Source organism: Eleutherodactylus coqui, chromosome 3, assembly GCF_035609145.1.
Source record: "Eleutherodactylus coqui strain aEleCoq1 chromosome 3, aEleCoq1.hap1, whole genome shotgun sequence".
Taxonomy (NCBI): domain Eukaryota; kingdom Metazoa; phylum Chordata; class Amphibia; order Anura; family Eleutherodactylidae; genus Eleutherodactylus; species Eleutherodactylus coqui.
Genome location: NC_089839.1, coordinates 259,819,126 through 259,846,819, shown reverse-complemented (window position 1 = coordinate 259,846,819; position 27,694 = coordinate 259,819,126). Strand labels below are relative to the sequence as shown.

The window sequence follows — 27,694 nt, the reverse complement described above, 5'->3', positions numbered from 1 at the left end:
ACTCTGAATCCTCTGGCTGCTGCTCCTCCTTCCTCCCAGCCTCCTCACTCCATTACAATGACACATTCTGAGGAGCAGGCAGACTCTCAGGAACTGTGCTCGGGCCCCTGCCCAGAATGGGCAGCAATGGTTCCTCTCCCACCGGAGGAGTTTGTCGTGACCGATGCCCAACCTTTGGAAAGTTCCCGGGGTCCGGGGGATGAGGCTGGGGACTTCCGGCAAGTGTCTCAAGACCTTTCAGTGGGTGAGGACGATGACGATGAGACACAGTTGTCTATCAGTGAGGTAGTAGTAAGGGCAGTAAGTCCGAGGGAGGAGCGCACAGAGGATTCGGAGGAAGAGCAGCTGGACGATGAGGTGACTGACCCCACCTCTTTTGCTAAGCCTACTGAGGACAGGTCTTCAGAGAGGGAGGCAAGGGCAGCAGCAGGGCAGGTTGGAAGAGGCAGTGAGGTGGCCAGGGGTAGAGGCAGGGCCAGACCGAATAATCCACCAACTGTTTCCCAAAGCGCCCCCTCACGCCATGCCACCCTGCAGAGGCCGAGGTGCTGAAAGGTCTGGCAGTTTTTCACTGAGAGTGCAGACGACCGACGAACAGTGGTGTGCAACCTTTGTCGCGCCAAGATCAGCCGGGGAGCCACCACCACCAGCATGCGCAAGCATATGATGGCCAAGCACCCGACAAGGTGGGACGAAGGCCGTTCGGCGCCTCCGGTTTGCACCACTGCCTCTCCCCCTGTACCCCAACCTGCCACTGAGATCCAACCCCTCTCAGGACACAGGCACTACCGTCTCCTGGCCTGCACCCACACCCTCACCTCCGCTGTCCTCGGCCCCATCCACCAATGTCTGTCAGCGCACCGTCCAACCGTCGCTAGCGCAAGTGTTTGAGCACAAGCGCAAGTACGACGCCACACACCCGCACGCTCAAGCGTTAAACATGCACATAGCCAAATTTATCAGCCTGGAGATGCTGCCGTATAGGGTTGTGGAAACGGAGGCTTTCAAACACATGATGGCGGCGGCGGCCCCGCGCTACTCAGTTCCCAGTCACCACTACTTTTCCCCCATGTGCCATCCCATCCCAGCCCTGCACAACCACATGTCCCGCAACATTGTACGCGCCCTCACCAACGCGGTTACTGCCAAGGTCCACTTAACAACGGACACGTGGACAAGCACAGGCGGGCAGGGCCACTATATCTCCCTGACGGCACATTGGGTGAAATTAGTGGAGGCTGGGACCGAGTCAGAGCCTGGGACCGCTTACGTCCTACCCACCCCCAGAATTGCGGGCTCCAGCTTGGTGCTGGTATCTGCGGCGGTGTATGCTTCCTCCCCTAAACCACCCTCCTCCTCCTCCTCCAACGCAACCTCTGTCTCGCAATCAAGATGTGTCAGCAGCAGCAGCACGTTGCAAGCAGTCGGTGTCGCGCAGCACAGCGGTGGGCAAGCGCCAGCAGGCCGTGCTGAAACTACTCGGCTTAGGAGAGAAGAGGCACACGGCCCACGAACTGCTGCAGGGTCTGACAGAGCAGACCGACCGCAGGCTTGTGCCGCTGAGCCTCTAACTGGGCATGGTCGTGTGTGACAACGGCCGTAACCTGGTGGCGGCTTTGTAGCTCGGCAGCCTCACGCACGTGCCATGCCTGGCCCATGTCTTTAATTTGGTGGTTCAGCGCTTTCTGAAAAGCTACCCACACTTGTCAGACCTGCTCGGAAAGGTGCGCCGGGTCAGCGCACATTTCCGCAAGTCCAAGACGGACGCTGCCACCCTGCGGACCCTGCAACATCGGTTTAATCTGCCAGTGCACCAACTGCTGTGCGACGTGCCCACACGGTGGAACTCTACGCTCCACATGTTGGCCAGACTCTATGAGCAGCGTAGAGCTATAGTGGAATACCAACACCAACATGGGCGGCGTAGTGGGAGTCAGCCTCCTCAATCCTTTACAGAAGAGTGGGCCTGGTTGGCAGCCATCTGCCAGGTCCTTGGAAACTTTGAGGAGTCTACCCAGATGGTGAGCGGGGATGCTGCAATCATTAGCGTCACCATTCCTCTGCTATGCTAGGAGGAGGAGGAGGAGGAGGAGGAGGGGGAGGAGCATGAGGAGGAGGGGGAAGAGACAGCTTGGCCCACTGCTGAGGGTACCCATGCTGCTTGCCTGTCATCCTTTCAGCATGTATGGCCTGAGGAGGAGGAGGAGGAGGATCCTGAAAGTGATCTTCCTAGTGAGGACAGCCATGTGTTGCGTACAGGTACCCTGGCACACATGGCTGACTTCATGTTAGGATGCCTTTCTCGTGACCCTTGCAGTACATGCATTCTGGCCACTACGGATTACTGGGTGTACACACTGCTCGACCCACGGTATAAGGAGAACCTTTCCACTCTCATACCCGAAAAGGAAAGGGGTTCGAGAGTGATGCTATACCACAGGACCCTGGCGGACAAACTAATGGTAACATTCCCATCCGACAGTGCTAGAGGCAGAAGGCGCAGTTCCGAGGGCCAGGTAGCAGGGAAGGCGCGGAGATCAGGCAGCATGTACAGCGCAGGCAGGGGAACACTCTCCAAGGCCTTTGCCAGCTTTATGGCTCCCCAGCAAGACTGTGTCACTGCTCCCCAGTCAAGGCTGAGTGGGCCGGAGCACTGTAAAAGGATGGTGAGGGAGTACGTAGCCGATCGCACGACTGTCTTCGGTGACGCCTCTGCCCCCTACAACTACTGGGTGTCGAAGCTGGACACGTGACCTGAACTCGTGCTGTATGCCCTGGAGGTGCTTGCTTGTCCTGCGGCTAGCGTCTTGTCAGAGAGGGTGTTTAGTGCGGCTGGGGGAATCATCATGGATAAGCGTACCCGCCTGTCAACCGACAGTGCCGACAGGCTTACACTCATAAAGATAAACAAAGCCTGGATTTCCCCAGACTTCTCTTCTCCACCAGCGGACAGCAGCGATACCTAAACAATATGTAGGCTGCACCCGCGGATGGAAGCATCGTTCTCTATCACCATCAAAAACGGGGACCTTTTAGCTTCAATCAATCTGTGTATTATATTCATCCTCCTCCTCCTGAAACCTCACGTAATCACGCCGAACGGTCAATTTTTCTTAGGCCCATAAGGCTCAGTCATATAATTTTTGTAAACAATTTTTATACGTTTCAATGCTCATTAAAGCGTTGAAACTTGCACCTGAACCAATTTTAATTTTAAACTGGGCTGCCTCCAGGCCTAGTTACAAATTAAGCCACATTAACCAAAGCGATTAATGGGTTTCACCTGCCCTCTTGGTTGGGCATGGGCAATTTTTCTGAGGTACATTAGTACTGTTGGTACACCAATTTTTTTGGGCCCTCGCCTACAGTGTAATCCTATTAATTTTTAGCCCACCTGCATTAAACCTGACATTACCTCAGCTGTGCTGCGCACTGCAATGGGATATATTTATGTACCGCCAGTGGGTTCCAGGGAGCCACCCATGCTGTTGGTCCACACGGAGTTGTAACTGCATGTGTCCACTTCTAAAGAACCCCAGTCTGACTGGGGCATGCAGTGTGGGCCGAAGCCCACCTGCATTAAATATGACATTACCTCAGCTGTGCTGGGCACTGCAATGGGATATATTTATGTACCGCCGGTGGCTTCCTGGGACCCTCCCATGCTGTCGGTCCACACGGAGTTGTAACTGCATGTGTCCACTTCTAAAGAACCCCAGTCTGACTGGGGCATGCAGTGTGGGCCCAAGCCCACCTGTATTAAACCTGACATCAGCTTTGCTGTCCAGGGCACTGCAATGAGATATATTTATGTACCGCCAGCGGGTTCCAGGGAGCTACCCATGCTGTCGGTCCACACGGAGTTGTAACTGCATGTGTCCACTTCTAAAGAACCCCAGTCTGACTGGGGCATGCAGTGTGGGCCCAAGCCCACCTGTATTAAACCTGACATCAGCTTTGCTGTCCAGGGCACTGCAATGGGATACATTTATGTACAGCCGGTGGGTTCCAGGGAGCCACCCATGCTGTGGGTGCACACGGATTTCCCATTATGGAGTTGTACCTGCCTGTGACTATTTATAAAAAAACGCGGTCTGACTGGGGCATGCAGACACCTTGACAGAATGAATAGTGTGTGGCACATAGGTTCCCCATTGCTATGCCCACGTGTGCAGCTCCTGATGGAGGAGGCACAGGATTATATTTCTCATTGCTTCTGTACAGCATTGTGGGCTATCGCCCCGCCCCTTTTAAAGATGGTCGCTGCCTAGCCGTGCCAACCCTCTGCAGTGTGTGCCTGCGGTTCCTCCTCATGGCAGACGCACTTATAAATAGACATGAGGGTGGTGTGGCATGAGGGCAGCTTAAGGCTGCGCAGGGACACTTTGGTGTGCGCTGTGGACACTGCGTCGTGCGGGGGGGGGGGGGGGTGTTGGGCAGCATGTAACCCAGGAGAAGTGGCAGCGGAGTGTCATGCAGGCAGTGATTGTGCTTTGTTGGAGGTAGTGTGGTGCTTAGCTAAGGTATGCATTGCTAATGAGGGCTTTTCAGAAGTAAAAATTGTTGGGAGGGGGGGGCCCACTCTTGCCGCTATTGTGGCTTAATAGTGGGACCTGGGAACTTGAGATGCAGCCCAACATGTAGCCCCTCGCCTGCCCTATCAGTTGCTGTGTCGTTCCCATCACTTTCTTGAATTGCCCAGATTTTCACAAATGGAAACCTTAGCGAGCATCGGCGATATACAAAAATGCTCGGGTCGCCCATTGAGTTCAATGGGGTTCGTTACTCGAAACGAACCCTTGAGCATCGCGAAAATTTCGTCCCGAGTAACGAGCACCCGAGCATTTTGGTGCTCGCTCATCTCTATTGCTAAACAAAATTCTCATAAATCAGTACTTATCAAGTTCTATTTCTCCTTCCTGCTGGATCCACTTCTGGTTTTGGCTCAAAAACATCCACTGAAAGCAGCATGTTTTCCAGCCTTAAACATAAGATCTTGGAACTCCCCTCAGAGTCCTGAGCTACTCTACGACTGTAACACTATGGATTGATCTTAAAGGCGTTTTCTGGGACCAAGGTCATGGTGAACTATCCTCCGCTGATCAGCTGATTAAAGGTATGGCACTTTGCTACTTCAAAGGCTAGAGACACTTTTGGGGGGGGGGGGGGGGGGATGCTTTGTCCGCTCAAAATACATTCATTTTAAGTGAAGATCATTTTTGCAATATAGTTTTCATTCCAAAATTTTGCAGTTTCTAATATCACTGTATGTAGAAACTGTAATCGGCATCTCAATAGATCTCTCAGGAAAGCTGATCTGATTGCTTAGTTCTCTCAGCTCTTCCTCCTCCTGCACCTTCCTACCAGCTTATTTATAACCACAACATATTTTCCTTGTGGTAGTCATAAATTAGTTGATAGAAAGTGCAGGAGAGAAGAGAGAGGTGCTGAAAACCAAGCTGTCAGCCCAGCATTATTGACAGATCTCCTACGAAGACTGGGGGTACTTTTACATGCAGCGATAATACTTTGCCCAAGCGAATGATGTCACAGTTTGCTAGTTCATTCAGGTGGTCAGTTTAAACACAAAAGATGAAAGAAAAAAAAAAAATTAAAACAGGATAATTTAGTCATTCAGTCAGTCATTCTTATTTACTAGTACAGCGAACTGAATGGTTGGTGTTAATGATTTTCATTCTTCTATGAAAAGAACAAAGGGAGATAAGCAAACAAATGATCGTTTAATCATTAGCAGTGTTTACACTGAGCGATAATACTTTCAAATTCGAACAATTTTTTTAATAATTGATAATAATCATCAATTCGTGTAAAAGGATCTTTAAACTGCAGTGTGCATATACAGCAATATGTAGAAGCTGCAGAAGACCAAAACTGCAAAATTTGTAATCAAAACACATAGCAAAAATGATTAGCTCAAAATACATGCATTTAAGCAGAAAAAAAAATCTCCCTCCAAAAAAGTAACCATGGCCTTTAAGGCTGGGAGAATTCCTGTGCATGCTTTCTGCACGGACATACTGCCCGCGGCTTTTTATCCCGGGATTAGCCAGCAAAGGGGACAAGATTTGCAAAAGTCTCAACCACATGCTGCGGCAATGCCGCACTGAAATTGACATGTTGCGCGGAATTCAAAGACACAGCAAGTCAATTCTTTCCCCGTTTCCGCAGCTGCCTCTCTCCTCTCTATGGGGAGAGATGGCCACCACAGCAAAATACAGGTGGCAAAGCTGCTCCAAAATCCTGCGGAAATCTCGCCGTATTTCAGTGCGGTTATTCTGCAAGATTTCGGTCCCATGTGACCCCAGCCTTAGTGTATATTGCATTTTATAGAACATGATTCAGTGTAGCTTAAATGCTGCCAAGACTTGTAGAGAAAATCTGCAAGACCTAGTTCCCCTGGATATAGGAAAAGCTGTAACTCCCTGTGAGTGTGGCAGGAGCTGTAGGGCTTACGGGTCTTCTCTATGAGCAATGATATTTAAAACGGAATTAAACTATAGAAAACAAATATATCTGCACTCTCAGCAGCTTCCCCTCCATCCTATATTGCCTTCAGAAGAGCAGAGAAGACCAGAAAGACTCACTTTAAAAAAAACACAAACAGACTGCGTGACATGAAGATTATCTGTTTTATGCGATAGTTACAGCAACGCAAAAGGTTGTGTTAAGTTATGAAACAAAAAAAAAAAAAATGAAGCCATTGCTTACTTTGGTTACAGGGCTGGTGGGTGCAGTCTGTATAGGCTGGACAATAGATAAAGGAACAAGGGTAGTTTTCTGTGGCATTATTGCAATAACAGGCCGCGGAAATGGATTTCTGTGCAGTTTTTGAGAAGGTGCTTTTTTCTTGGGAACAGACGTGTGCTCTGTATCATCTTTGGACTCTGAAATAAACATAGAAGAGGATAATTATACCAAATCTTTCAGGCAGGGGACGTGTCGCATGCCTTCCATTCTGCCAGTATCTCACTGTCCTGCACTTACTTTCCCTCACTTCCCATTCTTTATTACTCTGTCTCTGGTCCAATGAGCAGGGAGAGAGTATCTGAATGCCCACCCTCCTGCTTTTCCAAGAGGATTGCAGAAGTCAGGCATTCAGACATTTTCTGGCCAAATAGTTATTAAACCCAATATAATTTGCACACAGACACACATGCAGTGGCCCAGAACACCATTCTGGTCCCCTCCATAAATGTCTTACATGTTTTGTCCTATGTAGATGCATTGTGCAAAGCTTGTCCTGTCATATCCAGTGTGAGTGTTGCACAGCTGCAACACTCACACTCAGGGCTTGAGAGGTTAATGTTAATAAAATCATGCCTGCATGCAAATGTAGCAGTTTGTCTTGTCATGTGGTATGACAGAAGGTATAAATAGGAGTGATTGAGAGTGGGAAGAGAGATCCATCTTGCCTGCTACAGAGTGCTAACACAAACCCACATGGAAGCACCTTCAGCTTCCATGTAGGTGAAGATGGAGGAAGAGGAGCGACATCCCGGGGGGAAAGAGAGAGAGAAACAAAGACCGAGACAGAGAGATCACTCAGTGACAGAGCGGAAAATATAAAGAAAAGGTGTACTGCGCACGACCACCTGTGTGAGTACATAGTCTAACCACATTAAATGCAAGGTTCTTGGTATATAATTCGATCGAATTACACTGGCAACCAAGCTCTGAAAGGAGGAAAGTTCTGGGAATTAGCTCCGCCCCATCCAGGAGCTTAGAGCACTGCTCCCGGCTCTTCCAGCCTTTTCCCCCCGCAGATGAGAGAAACCGTATATCGGTCGGCGTGAATACCCGGCCGATATACAGTCGTCTGAATGCACCCTAAAGTTTGTGCTTCCAGAATAAAGTAAACAGATGGAAATATATATTTTATCATAAATGTGTACAGTATGTTTGGACCTATTTGAGATATTGCAGTTCAAAATGTGAAAACTTTTTTTCTTTTAATTTTCCCAATTGTGGCGCTTTCAATAAATATGCACAAATTCTATTGGTCTGTTTTTACCACCTAAATGAAGTACCATATGGGGCAAAAAAAACAATGTCAGAATCACTTGGATATGCAAAACCTTTACAGAGTTATTCTATGTTAAAGTGACACGTCAGATTTCCAAAATTTGGCTTAGACACTAAGGCGCAAACAGGCTTGGTCACTAAGGGGTTAATCATACACCTGTAGGTTGAAATATTGTCATTAACTAAAACAGAAAGATGTAGGATTCTTGAAACTGGATGAGGAACTCCCAAACTCTGCTACAAAAGGTGAAGTTCTGGAAGAAAATTTCATGTCACAGGCCATACAGCATGGCAAGCCTGAGCAGAGCAACAAGACACAAGGTAGTTACACTGCATCAGTCAGGTCTCTTGCAGGCAGCGATTTCAAAGCAGATGGGTTTCAAGATCTGCTGTGAAGCTCAATGTTTTCGCCTCACTTCAGATGATTACCTACCTCCTTCAGATGATTACCTACCTCCTTCAGATGATGTTCGGATCTTGCTATTAACGCTCCTGTTTCCAACAACAGATAATTCAATTTCTTCATGGGGCATTTCAGCAATTTTCTCCATGCACACTTTTTCCAGTTCTTGAGCCATTAAGACAATATCATCTCCAGGCTGCAATATATTGCATGTGTGGATATTCATTCCAGAACATAAATAAAAAGTTTAACATTGCCTATGGTTCTGGCAAACCAACATGTAGCTCTAACACAGGGGCGTAACTAAAAGCTCAGGGGCCCGGATACAAAAGGTGAGCTGGGGCCCCCCCTCTATCTGTATCGGTACCCGTACCCATACCTAAACCATGCTGCACAGAGGCATAACTTGAAGCTTCTGGGCCCCAATGCAAAACCTGTAACAGGGCCCCCAACTATAATGCTTTATTCATAGTACTGGGCTCCCTATATGGAGAAGAGAGGCCCTATGGGCGCCCTAAGGTTCCTGGGCCCGGCACCCTCTATAGTTACACCCCTGCTCTAACAGGCACCAAATGGCTAAAATGTCTTGTCTTCATGAGGTGCACAATAACTTCTTTAGGAGGACTTTACCTTATTATAGACATAGCAATTCGTAAACATGGTATTGAAATCTTGCATGCAGTCCTGAGCCCTTGGGTAATAATTATATTCCAGTCTCTTCCTTATTGTGCTCAAGTCCATTGGATGCTTTATAATTTGATAATAATCCTGCAAATAGAGTAATAAACATGATATAACAACGATCTGGCCCGGTTGCAGATACCGGTCTATCGAATACTCTGGATGGCCGGGAGGGAGTAACAAACTTTTACATAATCATACACTTTATTATACGGTAATATAGCATTAAAGAAATTGTTGGGGTGGTAAGTAGGCATCTAATAAGGTTCGTACAGACAACCAACTTCAAAATGGATATTTAATGTTCACCAGTTGTGTTCCCATTTTGTGGCGAGAGCTGCTCTTCGCAGGACTTATGGATCTGCTGATTGGGCAACCACTTTAAAAAAGTTTAGCTATAGAAAACATCCCATCACACACAGTTTCTGTTGTCTTTTATGGACCTCAAAAGGCAAGAGAACAGGGAGTCCAGGGAGGCATATTTCATACTCCTCGAGTGGTCAGTGTGCGCCAGCTGCTGAACTCTTTCTGCGCACTCAATTCCCATAGAGATGAATGGGAGATGTCTGTGCAGAATGTATCAAGCTGCTAGCGCACGTTGATTGCGCGGGGACAAGGTGCTGGAATGGGGCGCTCAGTGAGTATGAAAGATACCGCCCTGGACACCCATTCCCTCAACTTTGAGCCTAATAACTTAGTTTATGGGGCTCAAAAGCCAAGGTTTGTATAAATTCTATATTTAGGACTTAAAAAAACAAAAATAGCTTTGTTTTGCCATATTCTAAAGACCAAAAACTATATTTTTCAACTGAAAATGGTCAATGTCAGGGCTTGCTTTTTCTAGGCAGACTGTAGTTTTTATCAATACCATATGAATTTGGGATAACTTTTTATTTCTTTTTTTTATTTATATGTTTGGAGATAAGATGGCAAGTTTATGCCATTTCTGTACCAAACAGCATAACATCCTGTAGCATGCCTACGTTATTAACACAGCAAGCCAGCTGTAGGGTTTGTCACTGCTACATCTGTACAGTTATTGCTTAAAAGAAGTTGCTCCCCCTGGGCATCCCCTGTCCATATAGTCCATTAGAGCATACGCAAATCCCCTGCTCTGATGGCCATTCTATTTGCAAGCAGAGCATTGCTTCAATGTGGTTGCATTGACAGTCTTGGTTGGCTATGTATTAGGTCTATGTGGTTCCTAATGGATTATATACACTTTTTGTTTTAATATAAAAAGTAAATTTATATAACAAGAACAAAACAGCAGCCCTAGTTTTGCATACATTAAATATGAAGTCTGTAAGACTGTAGTCCATTGTTTTTCTCGTGTGATTAGCAGAACCAAAGTTCACTACTAGAGATGAGCGAGTATACTCGCTAAGGCACATTACTCGAGCGAGTAGTGCCTTAGCCGAGTATCTCCCCCGCTCGTCTCTAAAGATTCAGGGGCCGGCGGGGGAGAGAGGGGCGGAACGGAGATCTCTCTCTCCCCCCCCCCCCCCCCCCCGCTCCCCACCGCAACTCACCTGTAACCCGCGCCGGTCCCGAATCTTTAGAGACGAGCGGGGAGATACTCGGCTAAGGCACTACTCGCTCGAGTAATGTACCTTAGTGAGTATACTTGCTCACCTCTATTCACTATACTCTACTTAGGCAACTCTCACACACACACACAATGTCGGCAAAACGCAGAGATTATGATTGCAGTGTTTTGCCGCAATGCTAACTCTGTTCTCGGACACAAGTTACCGCGTCCGACAATGGTCTTTAACGCACCCGTCATTGTGATGGGCGATGGAGTGCGTTAAAGTGCAAAAACTCAGCAAAATATGCTCAAAAATCGCAGCGTTTTTCCAACTCATGTCTGCAAGGCCCCATTGAAATCAATGGGAGCGCTCTACCGCAATTACGTGGCGATCAAAGCACCGAGGTAAAAAGCACATGTGTGATAGTGGCCATATGGATATTACTGAGTACCATGCAGCTTCCCTGGTAAGATCAGCTGATGGTATACCACCTTTAGGCCACTCTCACACAGGCGCTTGTAAAAACGCTGCGTAGACAGGCATTTTTGACAGCGCTCATTATAGTCATAACAATAGGCGCAACGCATTTAAAAAACGCTGAAATGACTGAAAATAGAACAAGCAGTGCTGGAAAAACACGGCGTTAAAAGCGCTGCGTTTAAACGCTCGTCTGAGAAGCCCTATTAAAATCAATGGAGGCGGTTTACAGCATTTAGCGCTGTGCTTAAGACGCAGCGTTAAACTCTGAAAAAAATAGTGTATGCGAGAGGCCTCAGGCCACACCCACAGATCTGTTTTTTTACCGTGATTACTGCGGCGTTCAAAGCACCGCGGTAATCGCAGTACAAGGCTACCATTGATTTCAATGGAGCCTCGCAGACCTGCGCTTGATTGCAGTGTTTTCTAATGCCGAGATTATTGTGCGCTTTCTGCTCTATTGTACCGCGATTAGCGCACCTCATCACCCATCAGAATGCGTTAAAACCCGCTATCGGAGGCGGTAACCTACGTCCAAATACGGCAGTAATATGTTCTGCCAAATACAAAAGAAGTTGGGTCTTGTAACCCAATGTAATCTATACACAATCCAAGTATACCCGAGTGCAAGGGCGTAACTATAGAGGGTGCATGGGATGTGGTTGCACCCGGGCCCAGGAGCCTTAGGGGGCCCATAAGGCCTTTCTTCTCCTGTTACAGGTTTTGCATCAGGGCCCGGGAGCTTCAAGTTACGCCTCTGCCCGAGTGTGTACCATTATATATATTCCTATATTATTGAAGGATTTGGACTGGCTTTGCTGAACAAGACCCCAACTACCAGATATGGACACAACTGGCAGGGTCCTCAAAAAGTAGTCTGCAGGGAAAGCCATAACTCTGTAGTTCTAATGTCTCATCTACAATATGCAAGCCAAAAGATACTGTAGCTAGGGAAGAACTTGTTGTCACTCTCTGGTAGAAGACTAGCCAGCTACACAACTTGGCCAAATGTAGACCGAAGATAATGAATGGGTTATACCAATAAGAGGCATTTACATTCATGGTCTAGGCACTTGTATATCACAAATGTCCGATTACACACCGGGAACACCCATCCACCTGTAGAAGAGCACCATATATGAGGTCAAGTGCTTGAATTCCAGCATTATGGTTATTCCTGTATTGGTTATTACCAGGTTATATAGATAAGGAATCCAATCATGGTACATTAAGAAAACATACAGTAGTCCCTTTAAATAACCTATAAAGTGGTAGCTGTCACTTTGAATAACTTCATTCAATTGAAACATATACATGGCTTGTTCTTCACTGGTGATCAGGATTAAAGGACTCCCACACTAAATAGTGGCCAGGACCAGACAACTATAGTATATCTATGGGGACCTCACAAGATGTTGCGGAGCAGGGCAGAGGGGGCGGTGGAGGTCAAGCATATCAAAGCTTCAACCACTGATCCTTTAATCCGCGCTGGAGATAAGCTGCTTCCAGAGCTTTCTGGGTGCCGCTTTCTTCACTATTCCCATGTAAAACACAATAACGTGGCCAAACTGAGTGTTCATGTATATGGAGAAACCAGGAGAAATAACTGCAAGACGACTAAGTGTTTGGCTGACAGCTACATAAAGATGTATGGGTACTTTAAAAAATGTGCCTGTTTTGGGGATAGATGAGGGTCCCAGCAGCCATATCCCACCATAACATGTTCTATCATCAACTTTGGTGGATATTTTTCCACGAGAAAGAAACAAAAACCCTATCGTAACACATGCCTAGGTCCAGGTTGTAGTATTATAGTATTTACATGAAGAGCGCTGTCCGAGTAGAGATGTACCTTACTTCCGAGGTCTTTATTTGTCTGTATTTTGCGCTATACTGATTTATGTGGTCACGCAGCAAAAAAATTTTTTTAATTTCCATCGGAAAAAACAGACATGAATGAGCCTTACAGTTCAACTGAAAGCTGCCAAGTAACTTACATTAACATTTTCTGCACAAGTAAATTATTAACTTTTCTGCAGTCAGGTAGCAACCTTGATTGAAAGCGTATGGCATCTGTAGGGCTCTGTACATAGCGTTATGTAAATTAGTTGGATTTGGAAAAGCAAGTGTTCTAGTGGAAATGTGGTCTTTGCTGGTTAGGAAGGCTTGCCAAGAATGTTCCATCCCTACAAGCCCTCCACCACCCTTTCCTCAGGATAGGAACAACTGGGAAGCGCTCCAGCGCCTGCTCCACTCCCCACCAGTATTTATCGCTGGCCTACAGCTTGGATTCACAGATGGAAGTCCTGTCGGGAAGTATTGAAAAACTGCTTAGGACTACAAACCTGCCTTCAATTGATTGCAGGCAAGAACTGTGTCTTTTTTGCCTCTGGTTTTAATTAAGTCTTAAAAAATGTTATTAATGCTCACCGAATTGGATTAGTAAACCTGATGCCAAATATATTTAAAGTGAAAATCCGCCTAAAGTCACTCTCAGACATTTTACTCATGCCTATTCTGCACCACTTGCGTTAGGCTCTGTCCCTATTGGAATTTACAATCTATATCTCCCTATTGGAATGTTTTTGAAGTCTGAGAAGAAGCCAGATTTCTCAGAGGAAACCCACACAAACACAGGGAGAACACAAAAATTCCATGCCTTGCTCAGAATTTGAACCCAAGACTCTAGTGGTGCAAGGCAACAGTGCGACCCACTGAGCCACCATGCTGCTCCAATATGTCCTTTTCTAACAGATTAGAGGTTGTTTCACAGATTTTTTTTTTTTTTTTTTAAAGGTGCTATAATTTCATGTTGGAAATCTCCAGTGACCGGAATCTGAACAGCACTGAAGGAGTCCGGTCACCCTACAGAGCCCAATTTCTCAAAACTTGCTTTTGAAATCTACAAGTTTAAAAACTGGAGAGATGAATTTTCCTTTTAACAGTGTAAATGACGCCCATTCAAGTTGGTATACATATAGTACTATTATGTTGTGCCTAATACTTTATATAGTTTCAGCCTCTGGACTCTAACGTTTATATGCATGGGTGGTTTAATTGGTCATTAATAGTTTCCAGCACCATTTGCCCCTTCCATTGTCAATATAGGCCTACTGCAATTCTATTCCTCACTTTAGCTCTACAGTTGGAAAGGAGTGCAGGAGATCCTGTACATTAGAGGGCAATTCTGAAGATTTCCCACAACCATCTTTTCTGCTAACAAGATGCTCCATTATTTGTATATAGCTGCACAACAATTTCTTACATACAGTTTGTATTCTTGGTAAACAATACTGTAATACATTCTAATTAGAGATGAGCGAACGTACTCGTCCGAGCTTGATGCTCGTTCGAGTATTAGCGTGTTCGAGATGCTCGTTATTCGAAACGAGCACCACGCGATGTTCGAGTTACTTTCACTTTCATCTCTGAGACGTTAGCGCGCTTTTCTGGCCAATAGAAAGACAGGGAAGGCATTACAACTTCCCCCTGCGACGTTCAAGCCCTATACCACCTCCCTGCAGTGAGTGGCTGGCGAGATCAGGTGTCCCCCGAGTATATAAATCGGCCCCTCCCGCGGCTCGCCACAGATGCATTCTGACATAGAGGAGGGAAAGTGCTGCTGGTGCCAGAGCTGCTATAGGGAGAGCGTTAGGAGTGATTTTAGGCTTCAAGAACCCCAACGGTCCTTCTTAGGGCCACATCTAACTGCTTTTAGCAGTGTTTCACATTTTTTTTTTTTGTATATCGGCCGTGCAGAGCATTGCGTCCTGCAGTAATTTTACATAGTCCAGGGCCAGTAGTGGTGAGGCAGGGACAGAAGACATATTTAGTGTATATAGGCAGTGGGCCTTTCCAAAAAAATTTGGGAAAAAAAATCTATTTGGGCTGCCTGTGACCGTCCTCAGTGTACTGGGTCTCTGCTGGGGGTAGTTGTCCTAATTCATACGCAGCCAGCTAAGTGTTACAGCAGGCTTGCGCAAAATTCTTTCCTGGCTCTGCTGTGCGTTCCGTAAGCGAAGTCAGCCTCCAACCACAGGCCAATAAGCGGCACATTTAATTACAGCGTTCTGTTTCTGCACTACTGGTAATACAGCATGCTGAGGGGTAGGGGTAGGCCTAGAGGACGTGGACGCGGGCGAGGACGCGGAGGCCCAAGTCAGGGTGTGGGCACAGGCCGAGCCAGTGCGGTGGCCAGGGGCAGAGGCAGGGCCAGACCGAATAATCCACCAACTGTTTCCCAAAGCGCCCCCTCGCGCCATGCCACCCTGCAGAGGCCAAGGTGCTCTAAGGTGTGGCAGTTTTTCACAGAGACGCCTGACGACCGACGAACAGTGGTGTGTAACCTTTGTCGCGCCAAGATCACCCGGGGAGCCACCACCACCAGCATGCGCAGGCATATGATGGCCAAGCACCCCACAAGGTGGGACGATGCCCGTTCACCGCCTCCGGTTTGCACCACTGCCTTTCCCCCTGTGCCCCAACCTGCCACTGAGATCCAACCCCCCTCTGAGGACACAGGCACGAGTGCCTACCGGCCTGCACCCTCACCTCCGCTGTCCTCGGCCCCATCCAGCAATGTCTCTCAGCGCAACGTCCAGACGTCGCTAGCGCAACTATTTGAGCGCAAGTACGCCGCCACGCACCCGCACGCTCAAGCGTTAAACGTGCACATAGCCAAATTGATCAGCCTGGAGATGCTGCCGTATAGGCTTGTGGAAACGGAGGCTTTCAAAAGCATGATGGCGGCGGTGGCCCCGCGCTACTCGGTTCCCAGTCGCCACTACTTTTCCCGATGTGCCGTCCCAGCCCTGCACGACCACGTCTCCCGCAACATTGTACGCGCCCTCACCAACGCGGTTACTCCGAAGGTCCACTTAACAACGGACACGTGGACAAGCACAGGTGGGCAGCGCCACTATATCTCCCTGACGGCACATTGGGTGAATTTAGTGGAGGCTGGGACAGAGTCAGAGCCTGGGACCGCTCACGTCCTACCCACCCCCAGAATTGCAGGCCCCAGCTCGGTGCTGGTATCTGCGGCGGTGTATGCTTCCTCCACTAAACCACCCTCCTCCTCCTCCTCCAACGCAACCTCTGTCTCGCAATCAAGATGTGTCAGCAGCAGCACGTCGCCAGCAGTTGGTGTCGCGCGGCGTGGCAGCACAGCGGTGGGCAAGCGTCAGCAGGCCGTGCTGAAACTACTCAGCTTAGGAGAGAAGAGGCACACTGCCCACGAACTGCTGCAGGGTCTGACAGAGCAGACCGACCGCTGGCTTTCGCCGCTGAGCCTCCAACCGGGCATGGTCGTGTGTGACAACGGCCGTAACCTGGTGGCGGCTCTGCAGCTCAGCAGCCTCACGCACATGCCATGCCTGGCCCATGTCTTTAATTTGGTGGTTCAGCGCTTTCTGAAAAGCTACCCACACTTGTCATACCTGCTCGGAAAGGTGCGCCGGGTCAGCGCACATTTCCGCAAGTCCAAGACGGATGCTGCCACCCTGCGGACCCTGCAACATCGGTTTAATCTGCCAGTGCACCGACTGCTGTGCGACATGCCCACACGGTGGAACTCTACGCTCCACATGTTGGCCAGCCTCTATGAGCAGCGTAGAGCTATAGTGGAATACCAACTCCAACATGGGCGGCGTAGTGGGAGTCAGCCTCCTCAATTCTTTACAGAAGAGTGGGCCTGGTTGGCAGCCATCTGCCAGGTCCTTGGAAACTTTGAGGGGTCGACCCAGATGGTGAGCGGGGATGCTGCAATCATTAGCGTCACCATTCCTCTGCTATGCCTCTTGAGAAGTTCCCTGCAAAGCATAAAGGCAGACGCTTTGCACTCTGAAACGGAGGCGGGGGAAGACAGTATGTCGCTGGATAGTCAGAGCACCCTCATGTCGATATCTCAGCGCGTTGAGGAGGAGGGGGGAGGAGCATGAGGAGGAGGGGGAAGAGACAGCTTGGCCCACTGCTAAGGGTACCCATGCTGCTTGCCTGTCATCCTTTCAGCGTGTATGGCCTGAGGAGGAGGAGGAGTATCCTGAAAGCGATCTTCCTAGTGAGGACAGCCATGTGTTGCGTACAGGTACCATGGCACACATGGCTGACTTCATGTTAGGATACCTTTCTCGAGACCCTCGCGTTACACGCATTCTGGCCACTACGGATTACTGGGTGTACACACTGCTCGACCCACGGTATAAGGAGGACCTTTCCACTCTCATACCCGAAGAGGAAAGGGGTTCGAGAGTGATGCTATACCACAGGACCCTGGCGGACAAACTGATGGTAACATTCCCATCCGACAGCGCTAGTGGCAGAAGGTGCAGTTCCGAGGGCCAGGTAGCAGGAGAGGCGCAGAGATCAGGCAGCATGTACAGCGCAGGCAGGGGAACATTCTCCAAGGCCTTTGCCAGCTTTATGGCTCCCCAGCAAGACTGTGTCACCGCTCCCCAGTCAAGGCTGAGTCGGCGGGAGCACTGTAAAAGGATGGTGGGGGAGTACGTAGCCGATCGCACGACCGTCCTCCGTGACGCCTCTGCCCCCTACAACTACTGGGTGTCGAAGCTTGACACGTGGCCTGAACTCGCGCTGTATGCCCTGGAGGTGCTTGCTTATCCTGCGGCTAGCGTCTTGTCAGAGAGGGTGTTTAGTGCCGCTGGGGGAATCATCACAGATAAGCGTACCCGCCTGCCAACCGACAGTGCCGACAGGCTTACACTCATCACGATGAACAAAGCCTGGATTTCCCCAGACTTCTCTTCTCCACCAGCGGACAGCAGCGATACCTAAACAATACGTAGGCTGCACCCGCGGATGGAAGCATCGTTCTCTATCACCATCAAACACGGGGACCTTTTTGCCTCATCAATCTGTGTATTCTATTCATCCTCCTCCTCCTGCTCCTCCTCTTGAAACCTGACGTAATCACGCCGAACGGGCAATTTTTCTTAGGCCCACAAGGCTCAGTCATATAATTTTTGTAAACAATTTTTATACGTTTCAATGCTCATTAAAGCGTTGAAACTTGCACCTGAACCAATTTTAATTTTAACTGGGCTGCCTCCAGGCCTAGTTACCAATTAAGCCACATTAACCAAAGCGATTAATGGGTTTCACCTGCCCTCTTGGTTGGGCATGGGCAATTTTTCTGACGTACATTAGTACTGTTGGTACACCAATTTTTTTGGGCCCTCGCCTACAGTGTAATCCAATTAATTTTTTGCCCACCTGCATTAAAGCTGACGTTACGTTACATCAGCTGTGCTGGGCACTGCAATGGGATATATTTATGTACCGCCAGTGGCTTCCTGGGACCCACCCATGCTGTGGGTCCACATGGACTTCCCATTAGGGAGATGTACGTGCCTGTGTATACTTATAAAAAACACGAGCCTCACTGGGACATGCAGTTTGGGCCGAAGCCCACCTGCATTTAATCGGACGTTACCTCAGCTGTGATGGGCACTGCAATGGGATACATTTATGTACAGCCGGTGGGTTCCAGGGAGCCACCCATGCTATGGGTGCACACGGATTTCCCATTGCGGAGTTGTACCTGCCTGTGACTATTTATAAAAAACCGCAGTCTGACTGGGGCATGCAGACACCTTGACAGAATGAATAGTGTGTGGCACATAGGTTCCCCATTGCTATGCCCACGTGTGCAGCTCCTGATGGTGGTGGCACAGGATTATATTTCTCATTGCTTCTGTACAGCATTGTGGGCTATCGTCCTGCCCCTTTTAAAGAGGGTCGCTGCCTAGCCGTGCCAACCCTCTGCAGTGTGTGCCTGCGGTTCCTCCTCATGGCAGACGCACTTATAAATAGACATGAGTGTGGCGTGGCATGAGGGCAGCTGAAGGCTGCGCAGGGACACTTTGGTGTGTGCTGTGGACACTGGGACGTGCGGGGGGGGGGGGGTTGGGCAGCATGTAACCCAGGAGAAGTGGCAGCGGAGTGTCATGCAGGCAGTGATTGTGCTTTGTTGGAGGTAGTGTGGTGCTTAGCTAAGGTATGCATTGCTAATGAGGGCTTTTCAGAAGTAAAAATTGTTGGGGGGGGGGGGGGCACTCTTGCCGCTATTGTGGCTTAATAGTGGGACCTGGGAACTTGAGATGCAGCCCAACATGTAGCCCCTCGCCTGCCCTATCCGTTGCTGTGTCGTTCCCATCACTTTCTTGAATTGCCCAGTTTTCACAAATGGAAACCTTAGCGAGCATCGGCGATATACAAAAATGCTCGGGTCGCCCATTGACTTCAATGGGGTTCGTTATTCGAAACGAACCCTCGAGCATCGCGAAATTTTCGTCCCGAGTAACGAGCACCCGAGCATTTTGGTGCTCGCTCATCTCTAATTCTAATATAATGCGCAGTTCCCATTGTTTTTTTCCCCTCACTTTTGTGGAGTTTTTTTGGGTTCATTGTCTTATTTATGTATTTTTTAAACTCGGCAATCATTTTTTCCCTATCCATTTCTCTACAGGCCTGGAAAAACACAGGGAACAAAAACCCTGCTTGAAGGAAAAGACATACCACCTTAAAATTTGGGGGCAAATATGGAATGTGCCAAAATCTAACAAATGCATAGATAGTTTCCCCTTAGGTGTAAAGGAGGCTAGGGCTACACAATGACTGTCTATGAGACAAGTTGCACCAGAGACTTCAGTATTGCCATGCTACATTGAAACGTCATTGTGTTGCATCTTACAAGTTCCCACAACCCAACAATTGCAAGAAATGTAGCAAGTTCGGAATTCTTAGGATGGTTGGGTGACAGAAACCTGCAAGTCACAATGCAACCCCATTTCTTTACATTAGGTTGCGATGTGGCATGCCGATACTTGAGTCTTTGGCCATACAACAGTTGCCATGGCCAAAGATGCTACGTAGCCTTGGCTTAAAAGAGATTCTATACATTAATTTGAAAACAAAATCTCACACTGCTATAGGCTGAAACGGGGCGATACCCTGGAACGGTTGGTTACTGCCAAACTGTGCACGACTCCCTTAAGTTCTTTATACCTTATTGCCACAATGTCATTCACATCACATTTTTACAAATATAACTTTAGCTAGAAAACCCAAGTATTGGTGGCATATCGAGATTCCATTACTATGTAATTTGCTGGGTTTGAAAACTACCAGTGTTTAGAATGATCTATGAAACAGAAAACGTGCGCCAACATGCCGTGATAATGTGATTGGATGGCGCCGCTCACTGTTTGGTAACTGACCTGTCCAAGGTGCCATTCTGGTACAAAAATGTATTTCCTAGTAAATGTGAATCCTCAACACATCTGGTTTACGGTCTGAGTAGTGCCAGCTTTACCCTCCCATCTCTCGAATCCTAATCTAATGTCCAAATGCAGGAGCCTCACCACTTTCATTGTTTGGCGGGCAGTGGGACTATCAGGAGTTACAATACCACCCCATTAAAGTGAAAGAGAACACGCTGCAATTCCAACACAACACTGGGTTCACACAGGGCGAATTTGCTGCGGTTTTGCTGCAGAAAGAAATGCTTCTGCGGCAAAACCGCTTCAAAGGTTAATTTTGGCTTGCGGATTTTCCTGCGTTTTTTTCCGCAGCGTTTTTTACTTTTTGCTGCGGATTTTGCTGCGTCCATAGAGGTCTATGGACAAAAAAAGCGCTGCGGAAAAGACAGAAGAATGGACATGCTGCATCTGTGAAAACCGCGCCGCAGTTGCTTTTTCACACTGCTGCTGTGCGGAAAAAATCCGCCCTGTGAGAACAGCTGTTTTGCAAAACTCATTTGTGCTACATTGCACTGCAAACGCAGCGGTTTTGTCGCAGTGCGGATATGCAACGGCAATCCGCTGCAAAACCGCAGCAAATCCGCCCTGTGTAAACCCAGGCTAAGTCAGCAGAGTAGTGTTTTTGGAAAGTAGCAAAAAGGTGTCACTCAGATATTATTGTGCCATCAATGCTCATGGAAAGAAAACCATTTTAACAATAATTGGTAAAAGTCATTTAAAATAATGGTAATTATTAAAATTAATTTTAAGATTCTCAGACTTGGTAGCTCGTGATGAAATACTTCAGCTGCTCCAAGACTGATAGTGATCTTTCCATCTTTACGCCTTGGGTCAATTATTCCTCACATCTGGGATAAACAGACTAATTGGGTTTAGTTGTCAAAAACGAGACAATTCATGTGTCTTGCATAATCTCTACAGACAAGTTATGGCTTTAATAAGACACTTAAACGCTGGTTCCAGTTGGACCACGAGATTCAGTATTGGGAGTAATGTTGTGCAGACCTTTCACACGCATACGCCCCATACAACTAGAAAAAACAAACTTTTCTAGAATATGATTGGCAGGCCTGGTAGCTAGAATTGCACATAAAGCTTAAGAATGTGACATGTATTAAAGAGCCAATCAAAATTATAAAATGGGATTAAGAGTTGAACTAGGGGGTCACCTCTGTATACTATAAAAGCCAATTACTACTAGAGTAGAAATGAAATGTATAATTGGGTATTATCTGGATATTGAGTTTATAGTGCCAACTAATTAGTTACAGTGTCGGAAAAATTTGTATAGAAGAATAGATCAAGACATTTAAAAAATAATTTTGAGGTTACGGTCCACCTCTATACATAGGGCTAGTAATTATTACATGCATGTCATACACAGCACTGCTACATGTACATGACATACAGCTCTGCTACATACATTCTTCATGCAACAGGGATCAAAAGCAGCACAGCAAAGTGCTGATCACCCCCAATCATGTGACCCCTGGACTCCTCCCAGAGGTGAATGATCACACCATTGTGACACCATCACAGTTGCTGTAAGCAGAGGCATAACTTGAAGCTCCTGGGCCCCAATGCAAAATCTGGAACGGGGCCCCCAACTATAATGCTTTATTCATAGTACTGGGCTCCCTATATGGAAAAGAGAGGCCTAATGGGCCCCCCAAGACTCCTGGGCCCGGATGCAACTGCATCCCCTGCACCCTCTATAGTTACGCCCCTGGCTGTAAGCACACAGCTGCTGTAGGTGTTCATTAGTATTCCATCCCCTACAAACCCCCTGCGGCCTCAGTTACTATGGAATACTAACGAACACCCAGCCGGACAACAGCCACGTGCTTACAGGACCTGTGATGACGTCACCGTTATGTGATTGGGGGTGGAGCAGGTAACTCACTCGGGATGAAGGATCTTTGATGACATAACTGTCATGTGATCAGGGTCGGAGCATGTAACTCACACACAGACGGACAGGTGGTCGTTAGTAGCTTGATTGCTTCTAGCAGGATTGTGGTAAACATACTACTCCTGCCACAGACTGGCAGTTTTCCGAACAATACCAATGTTAGCTTGTCCAATCTATGTCAAACGATTGACTATGATTTTATACACAGAACCTCCTGGTCCGAAATACAGAAACTAGACCTGAGCTGACAATAGCAACTCTTGCACGAGATGCAGCAAAAAATGCGCCAGTACTCCGAGGGTCCCATTGGACTGTCACTGCAAATTTACAGTGTAAAGAGACTATGCTAAATATCACATTACATGTTCATACAAAGCATTTTTTATATCTCCATACTATGTGGCTTGGTCCAGTAACCAGATAGCCATGATCTGTGGATTGTGTTTAAGTGCTGGGTAGGTAAGCTAGTAAAGCAGTTGCCTGGGACATTTACGACTGATGACCTATCCTCATGATAGTCATCAACAGTTAATCGGTCAGGGTCCAACCCCCTCAGGATCCTAGTTGATCAGCTGATCTCCAGACCCAATGCTGGTGGCCTGGTTTGGAAGCTGTGTCTGCAGTACCAACTTGGGCTACTGGAATACGGACAGTGCTATCTGCTTCCAGCATTGTATACACCAATAGCACGTCTGGGGAATCAGGCGATTGGCAGGGATCCAGAACGATGGACTCCCACCCCACTCCCCCACAATAACTATTGATAACCTATCTTCACCATAGGTTGCACTGGCCTACAAAGTAAACCTCTTTCTTTCACAAGAATATGTAATGGCGATTCTAGTAGTATTTCACCTCCTAAATTCAAATATGTTGTAAGAATTTTTCCAGCAGGAGGTTTTTTTGTGACACACATTTAAAGTTTTATAAAATTAGTATTTATGTAAGTCACCATTATGTGAAATAAAGTTTACCTAGAAAGTTTTTCATGATTGATGGAAATATTTTGCTTCTCGGATGTCTTTTAATTTACCAACATCGCAGCTACAACAGGGGCGTTTTTTTTGCGGGACGAGCTGTATTGCGTAATTGTACCATTTAACATATCATAATAGATTGGAAAATTTTTTTAAAATTATAAAACGGGGGAAATGGAAGACGCAATAGTGCTGTTTTTGAGGGGCCTTTGTCCCTACAACATCTGCAGTGTAGCAAAAATGATAGGTTATCTTTATTCTGTAGGTCTGTACAATTACGGGGCTATCAAATTTATATACAGTATACACTCGGGTATAAGCTGACCCGCGTGTAAGCTGAGGCACCTAATTTTACCACAAAAAAAACTGATTACTAGGTGCCTCGAGCATAAGCCTAGTGTATGAATCTATCACAGCCGGCGCTCGATCATTCACAGCCATTCAGTGAATGACATCACTGAATGGCTGTGATTGGTTCATTGAGCGCCAGGTGTGATTGGCTGGCGCTCGATGCAATCACAGTGCTTACTTGCTGACGGCGAAGGAATTCAAAGCCGAGCAGAGAGATGACAGCAGGGAGGATTAGAGAGCAGCTTGTCGCACCGCCGGGGAGACCATCGCATCGGGAACACAGATGCCGGCTGGGAGGCGAGTATTGTAGGTTTTTTTTTACCTAGTCCCTTACTCGAGTATAAGCTGGGGCGGACTTTTTCAGCATAAAAAATGTGCTGAAAAAGTCGGCTTATGCTCGAGTATGTATGGTAGCTTTCTTTATGTAGTACTACTGAAAAAAAAATTAATACTTTTCTTTAAAAAAAAAAAATAAATAAATAAATAGCTTTCTGTTGTCATAACTTTTTTTTTTGTCAGCGTGTGAGGGTTTTTTTTTTCTATCCCCAAGGTGACCTGTAGTTTTTATTGATACGATTTTGGGGTACATATGACTTTTTGACCTTTTTTCTTTATTTTTATACTCTCACATCTGTGAACTGTCTCACCAATTTAGCAAGAGTGGTCCCTTAAAGGGGTTATCTCATCAAAAATATTTAGCACATACCGACAGGATAGATGATAAATGTACTATTGCTGGGAATCTGACTACAAGGACTCTTCGTGATCACAAGAATGGTACACCCTCAATCCCTCTAGTGAATGAAGCAGTAGTGTGCGCGTTTGACCACCGCTCTCACCACTAACACAGTAACATAGTATGTAAGGCTAACAAAAAGACATATGTCCATCCAGTTCAGTCTATTATCCCCCATTGTTGATCCAGAAGAAAACAAAAGAAACCCCCCAATGAGGTAGAAGCCAATTTTCCTCATTTAACGAAAAAAAAATAATTCCTTCCTGACTCTAATCTGGCAATCAAAATAATTCACTGGATCACCGACCCTTCTGAAGTGATTAATGATTATAACATAATATTGTATCGTTCAAGAAAAGCATCCAGGCCCCTCTTGTACTCTGTTAGTGATTTTGCCATCACCATCGTCAGGCACGGAGTTCCATAGCCTCAGTGCTCTTACAGCCAAGATGTGCTCGGTTAACTCCAAATTCAATAGAAGTAAGTTAATGAAATCCTAGCAAATGAACCCCCAACAATCACATATTTATCGCCTATCCAGTAATCGGTTAGTTTTTTTGTGGGATAACCCCTTTAACCAGTGATAAGTAGCAGAAGTGATAGGTTTACGGCCTTACAGGGAGGTTCAGCTTCGCAGCATCGACAGGCAGTTGGAATGGCCAGGAAAAGTCGTGTTTCCATAATGTTTTCAACACCACCTTCTCCAGGTACTGAAGCTGGTTAGTCAGACGTCCGGTTTTCTTGCGATTAATGTATTCTGGCGGAGGCGGATTAACAATTGGTGACTGCAACTGTCTGCTCGACATAATGGTACATCAAGGTTACTTCATGGGTACACATTCACCTGGAAGAAACAGACATAAGTGTAAATATAAGGGCATGCTATAATACCTGTAGTGGTATTATGTATTGTAAGGTCATGTAGTGAATGCCTAGTATATAAGCACATAGAAGCAGTAGTGTGCTGCCTATAGAGGCAACCATGCGACTGCTATGGGGCCCTGCTTCTTTATTTGTGTAACCTTTATCCCCCAAATCACTGTCCGACAGTGAAAATGTTCTTCCATACTCTCACACCGACACCAGCTGGAGTGCTCTGTGCACCATTTGACTCCTCCCATCCCTGCTGTCTGTGTGCGGGAGACTGGGGGAGGAGTCAGATCAGAGGAGTAACTATAGAGGGTGCAGGGGATGCGGTTGCACCCGGGCCCAGGAGCCTTAGTACTGTGGTACTTTTCACTTGTAACCCTAAAGATAAGGGATATCTGCCTACTGTCCAGTTGGTAAGTAATAGGCGCACCCTAGTAGCCTTTACCAGCTTACTTTACACACGGTCGGCAACTGTAACAGGGAATATATATTAATACTTTTATATGTCGGCATCGTGTAGCTACATACCATTGTGGATACATATATATAGTTATGAGACTTCCATATGCCCTCCATGGTTACATACACGCCCGCAGAGGACTGCTTCTTGAGCACAGCCCCTCCCTGCTGTTTACCTGGAGGATTGCAGTTGCACAGTGCCAGTTACAACAGTAGCGTGCGGCCCGGCACGTTTCTATAGTGATGACAAGCCCACCTGGTAGAGGAACATGTTAGAATGGCGCCAGGCGGTGCTGCGCACGATGGGGTGACGTTTTCTTTGGTTGCGCTATTCGTCAGTACAGTGAATGCAGCAAACGTCCGGATCTACCGCAGCCACACACAGCAACAGCTGCAGCTCTGTCGGCAGGGTTGGGTTTTTGGGGTTTTTTCCCTCCGTTTTTGTTTTTTTCTACCCCCTACATACAATATATATATATATATATATATATATATATATATATATATATACAGCCGGGCCCCTGCTGCAACAGTAGGGATCAGCGAATCCTGATGTTAACCCCTTACATGCAATCAGTCATTGTTGATTGCAGCATGTAAAGCATTCACAAAGGGAGGGTGCTCCTTCTGCGACGTCATCAGCCATCCACCATGTAATCAAGGAGGGCCGAGGGGTTGCCATGGTAACCGTACACCAGACAATGGCATCCTTATCAGCCATGCCCTCTGATTGCTATAGAAATTAATGCATTACAGTCAAACTATCAGTATGATCATAGCATCGCAGGTTCAAGTTCCCAACAGGGACATAAAAGGAGTAAAATAAATAAAAATTATATATACACATTTTTTTAAAACCCATGTACGTATAATAAAGTAAAAAAAAAAAAACGGCAAAAAAACATTGCAAAAAGAGAACACCGCTATGTGCGCTCTTTCACCTCATAGTAAGGGCACCTTCACAAAGCCGCGCGATGCAAGAGTGAGTGAAAACGCAGAATTATGAAACCAGTGATTTTCAAAGGTTCCCTTCACATCTGCGGCGGTTTCACTCATGCGATGTTGCGAGATAGTAAATCGCACCATATCCTTTTTTTTTTACCCCCTTGTTTTTCTATGAAACCTTTTTATCGCATCGCAAAACACAAACTTGCATTTTTTGTGCGATGGGTATTTCACATTAGAAAGTCCTATTGACTTTTGCGTTTAAAAAAAAAAAAAAAAAAAAAGAAGATCAAGCCAAAAATCGTGTGGGGAAAAAAAAAAGGGAGAAAAATCACAAGTGGCAGCGATGTTTATGCATCAAAAAGCACCGCTGATGCTCAAACATCTCGTGAACATAATTGTGATTTTGCTGCGACGAGATCTTGATCGTTACTACTGTAACGACCTGAACAATAGTCTGAACACACTTTTTATCCTGCAGGGCAGAGAGCTCCAACAATGGAGAATAAAAAAAAGTTATGTGGGTGCGGAGGGCAGGCGAGACCGCACAAGAGCACAGCAAACGTAGAGATAGCGAGGGCGACCTCGCCCCATACAACTATATATCCATCTGCTCAGCTCTAGACCCTGATGCCTGCAGTTTGGACACCATGTTCGGGCTGACAGACCCTTTATTGCAGCATTTTGGGCCCCACGTTCTCTAGAAGCGGCTAGACTGCACAGCGGAGACCTCCAGGGTGCCCCAGGTAATCAGGTGAGAGGGAAGAGGTTTTCCCCGCGGTGGCCCTTTAAACTGTGGCTGAACTAGAGACATTATTTGCTGCTAATAAACACCCTCTTACAGATAAACCCTGCGGCCTTATACACAGTGCAGTAGTTACAGCAGTATATGTAATCCCCCTATATAAGAAGATGGGACTGCAGCCATACAACCTCCGTCTGCAGACACCAGTCAACGTGTGTCAGCCTCAGCCTGTCCCCAGGTAAGATTTGTCCCACCTGCAGAGGGCCGGGGGAAAACTACTGCTTA

General features: G+C 47.0%; 1 protein-coding gene across 1 annotated transcript in view; it reads right to left on the bottom strand.

Annotated features, from left to right (window-relative positions):
• The window catches only part of BRDT (bromodomain testis associated), a 44,779-nt gene extending 19,583 nt beyond the window's left edge, over positions 1-25,196 (bottom strand). The window contains exons 1-6 of the mRNA XM_066595001.1: positions 25,008-25,196; positions 9,077-9,214; positions 8,498-8,642; positions 7,472-7,477; positions 6,772-6,905; positions 324-371 (exon numbers count right to left, since the gene is read on the bottom strand). Coding sequence (XP_066451098.1) covers positions 324-371; positions 6,772-6,905; positions 7,472-7,477; positions 8,498-8,642; positions 9,077-9,214; positions 25,008-25,196 — 660 coding nt within the window. The remainder of the gene's footprint in view (positions 1-323; positions 372-6,771; positions 6,906-7,471; positions 7,478-8,497; positions 8,643-9,076; positions 9,215-25,007) is intronic.
• Positions 25,197-27,694: the final 2,498 nt, after the last annotated feature.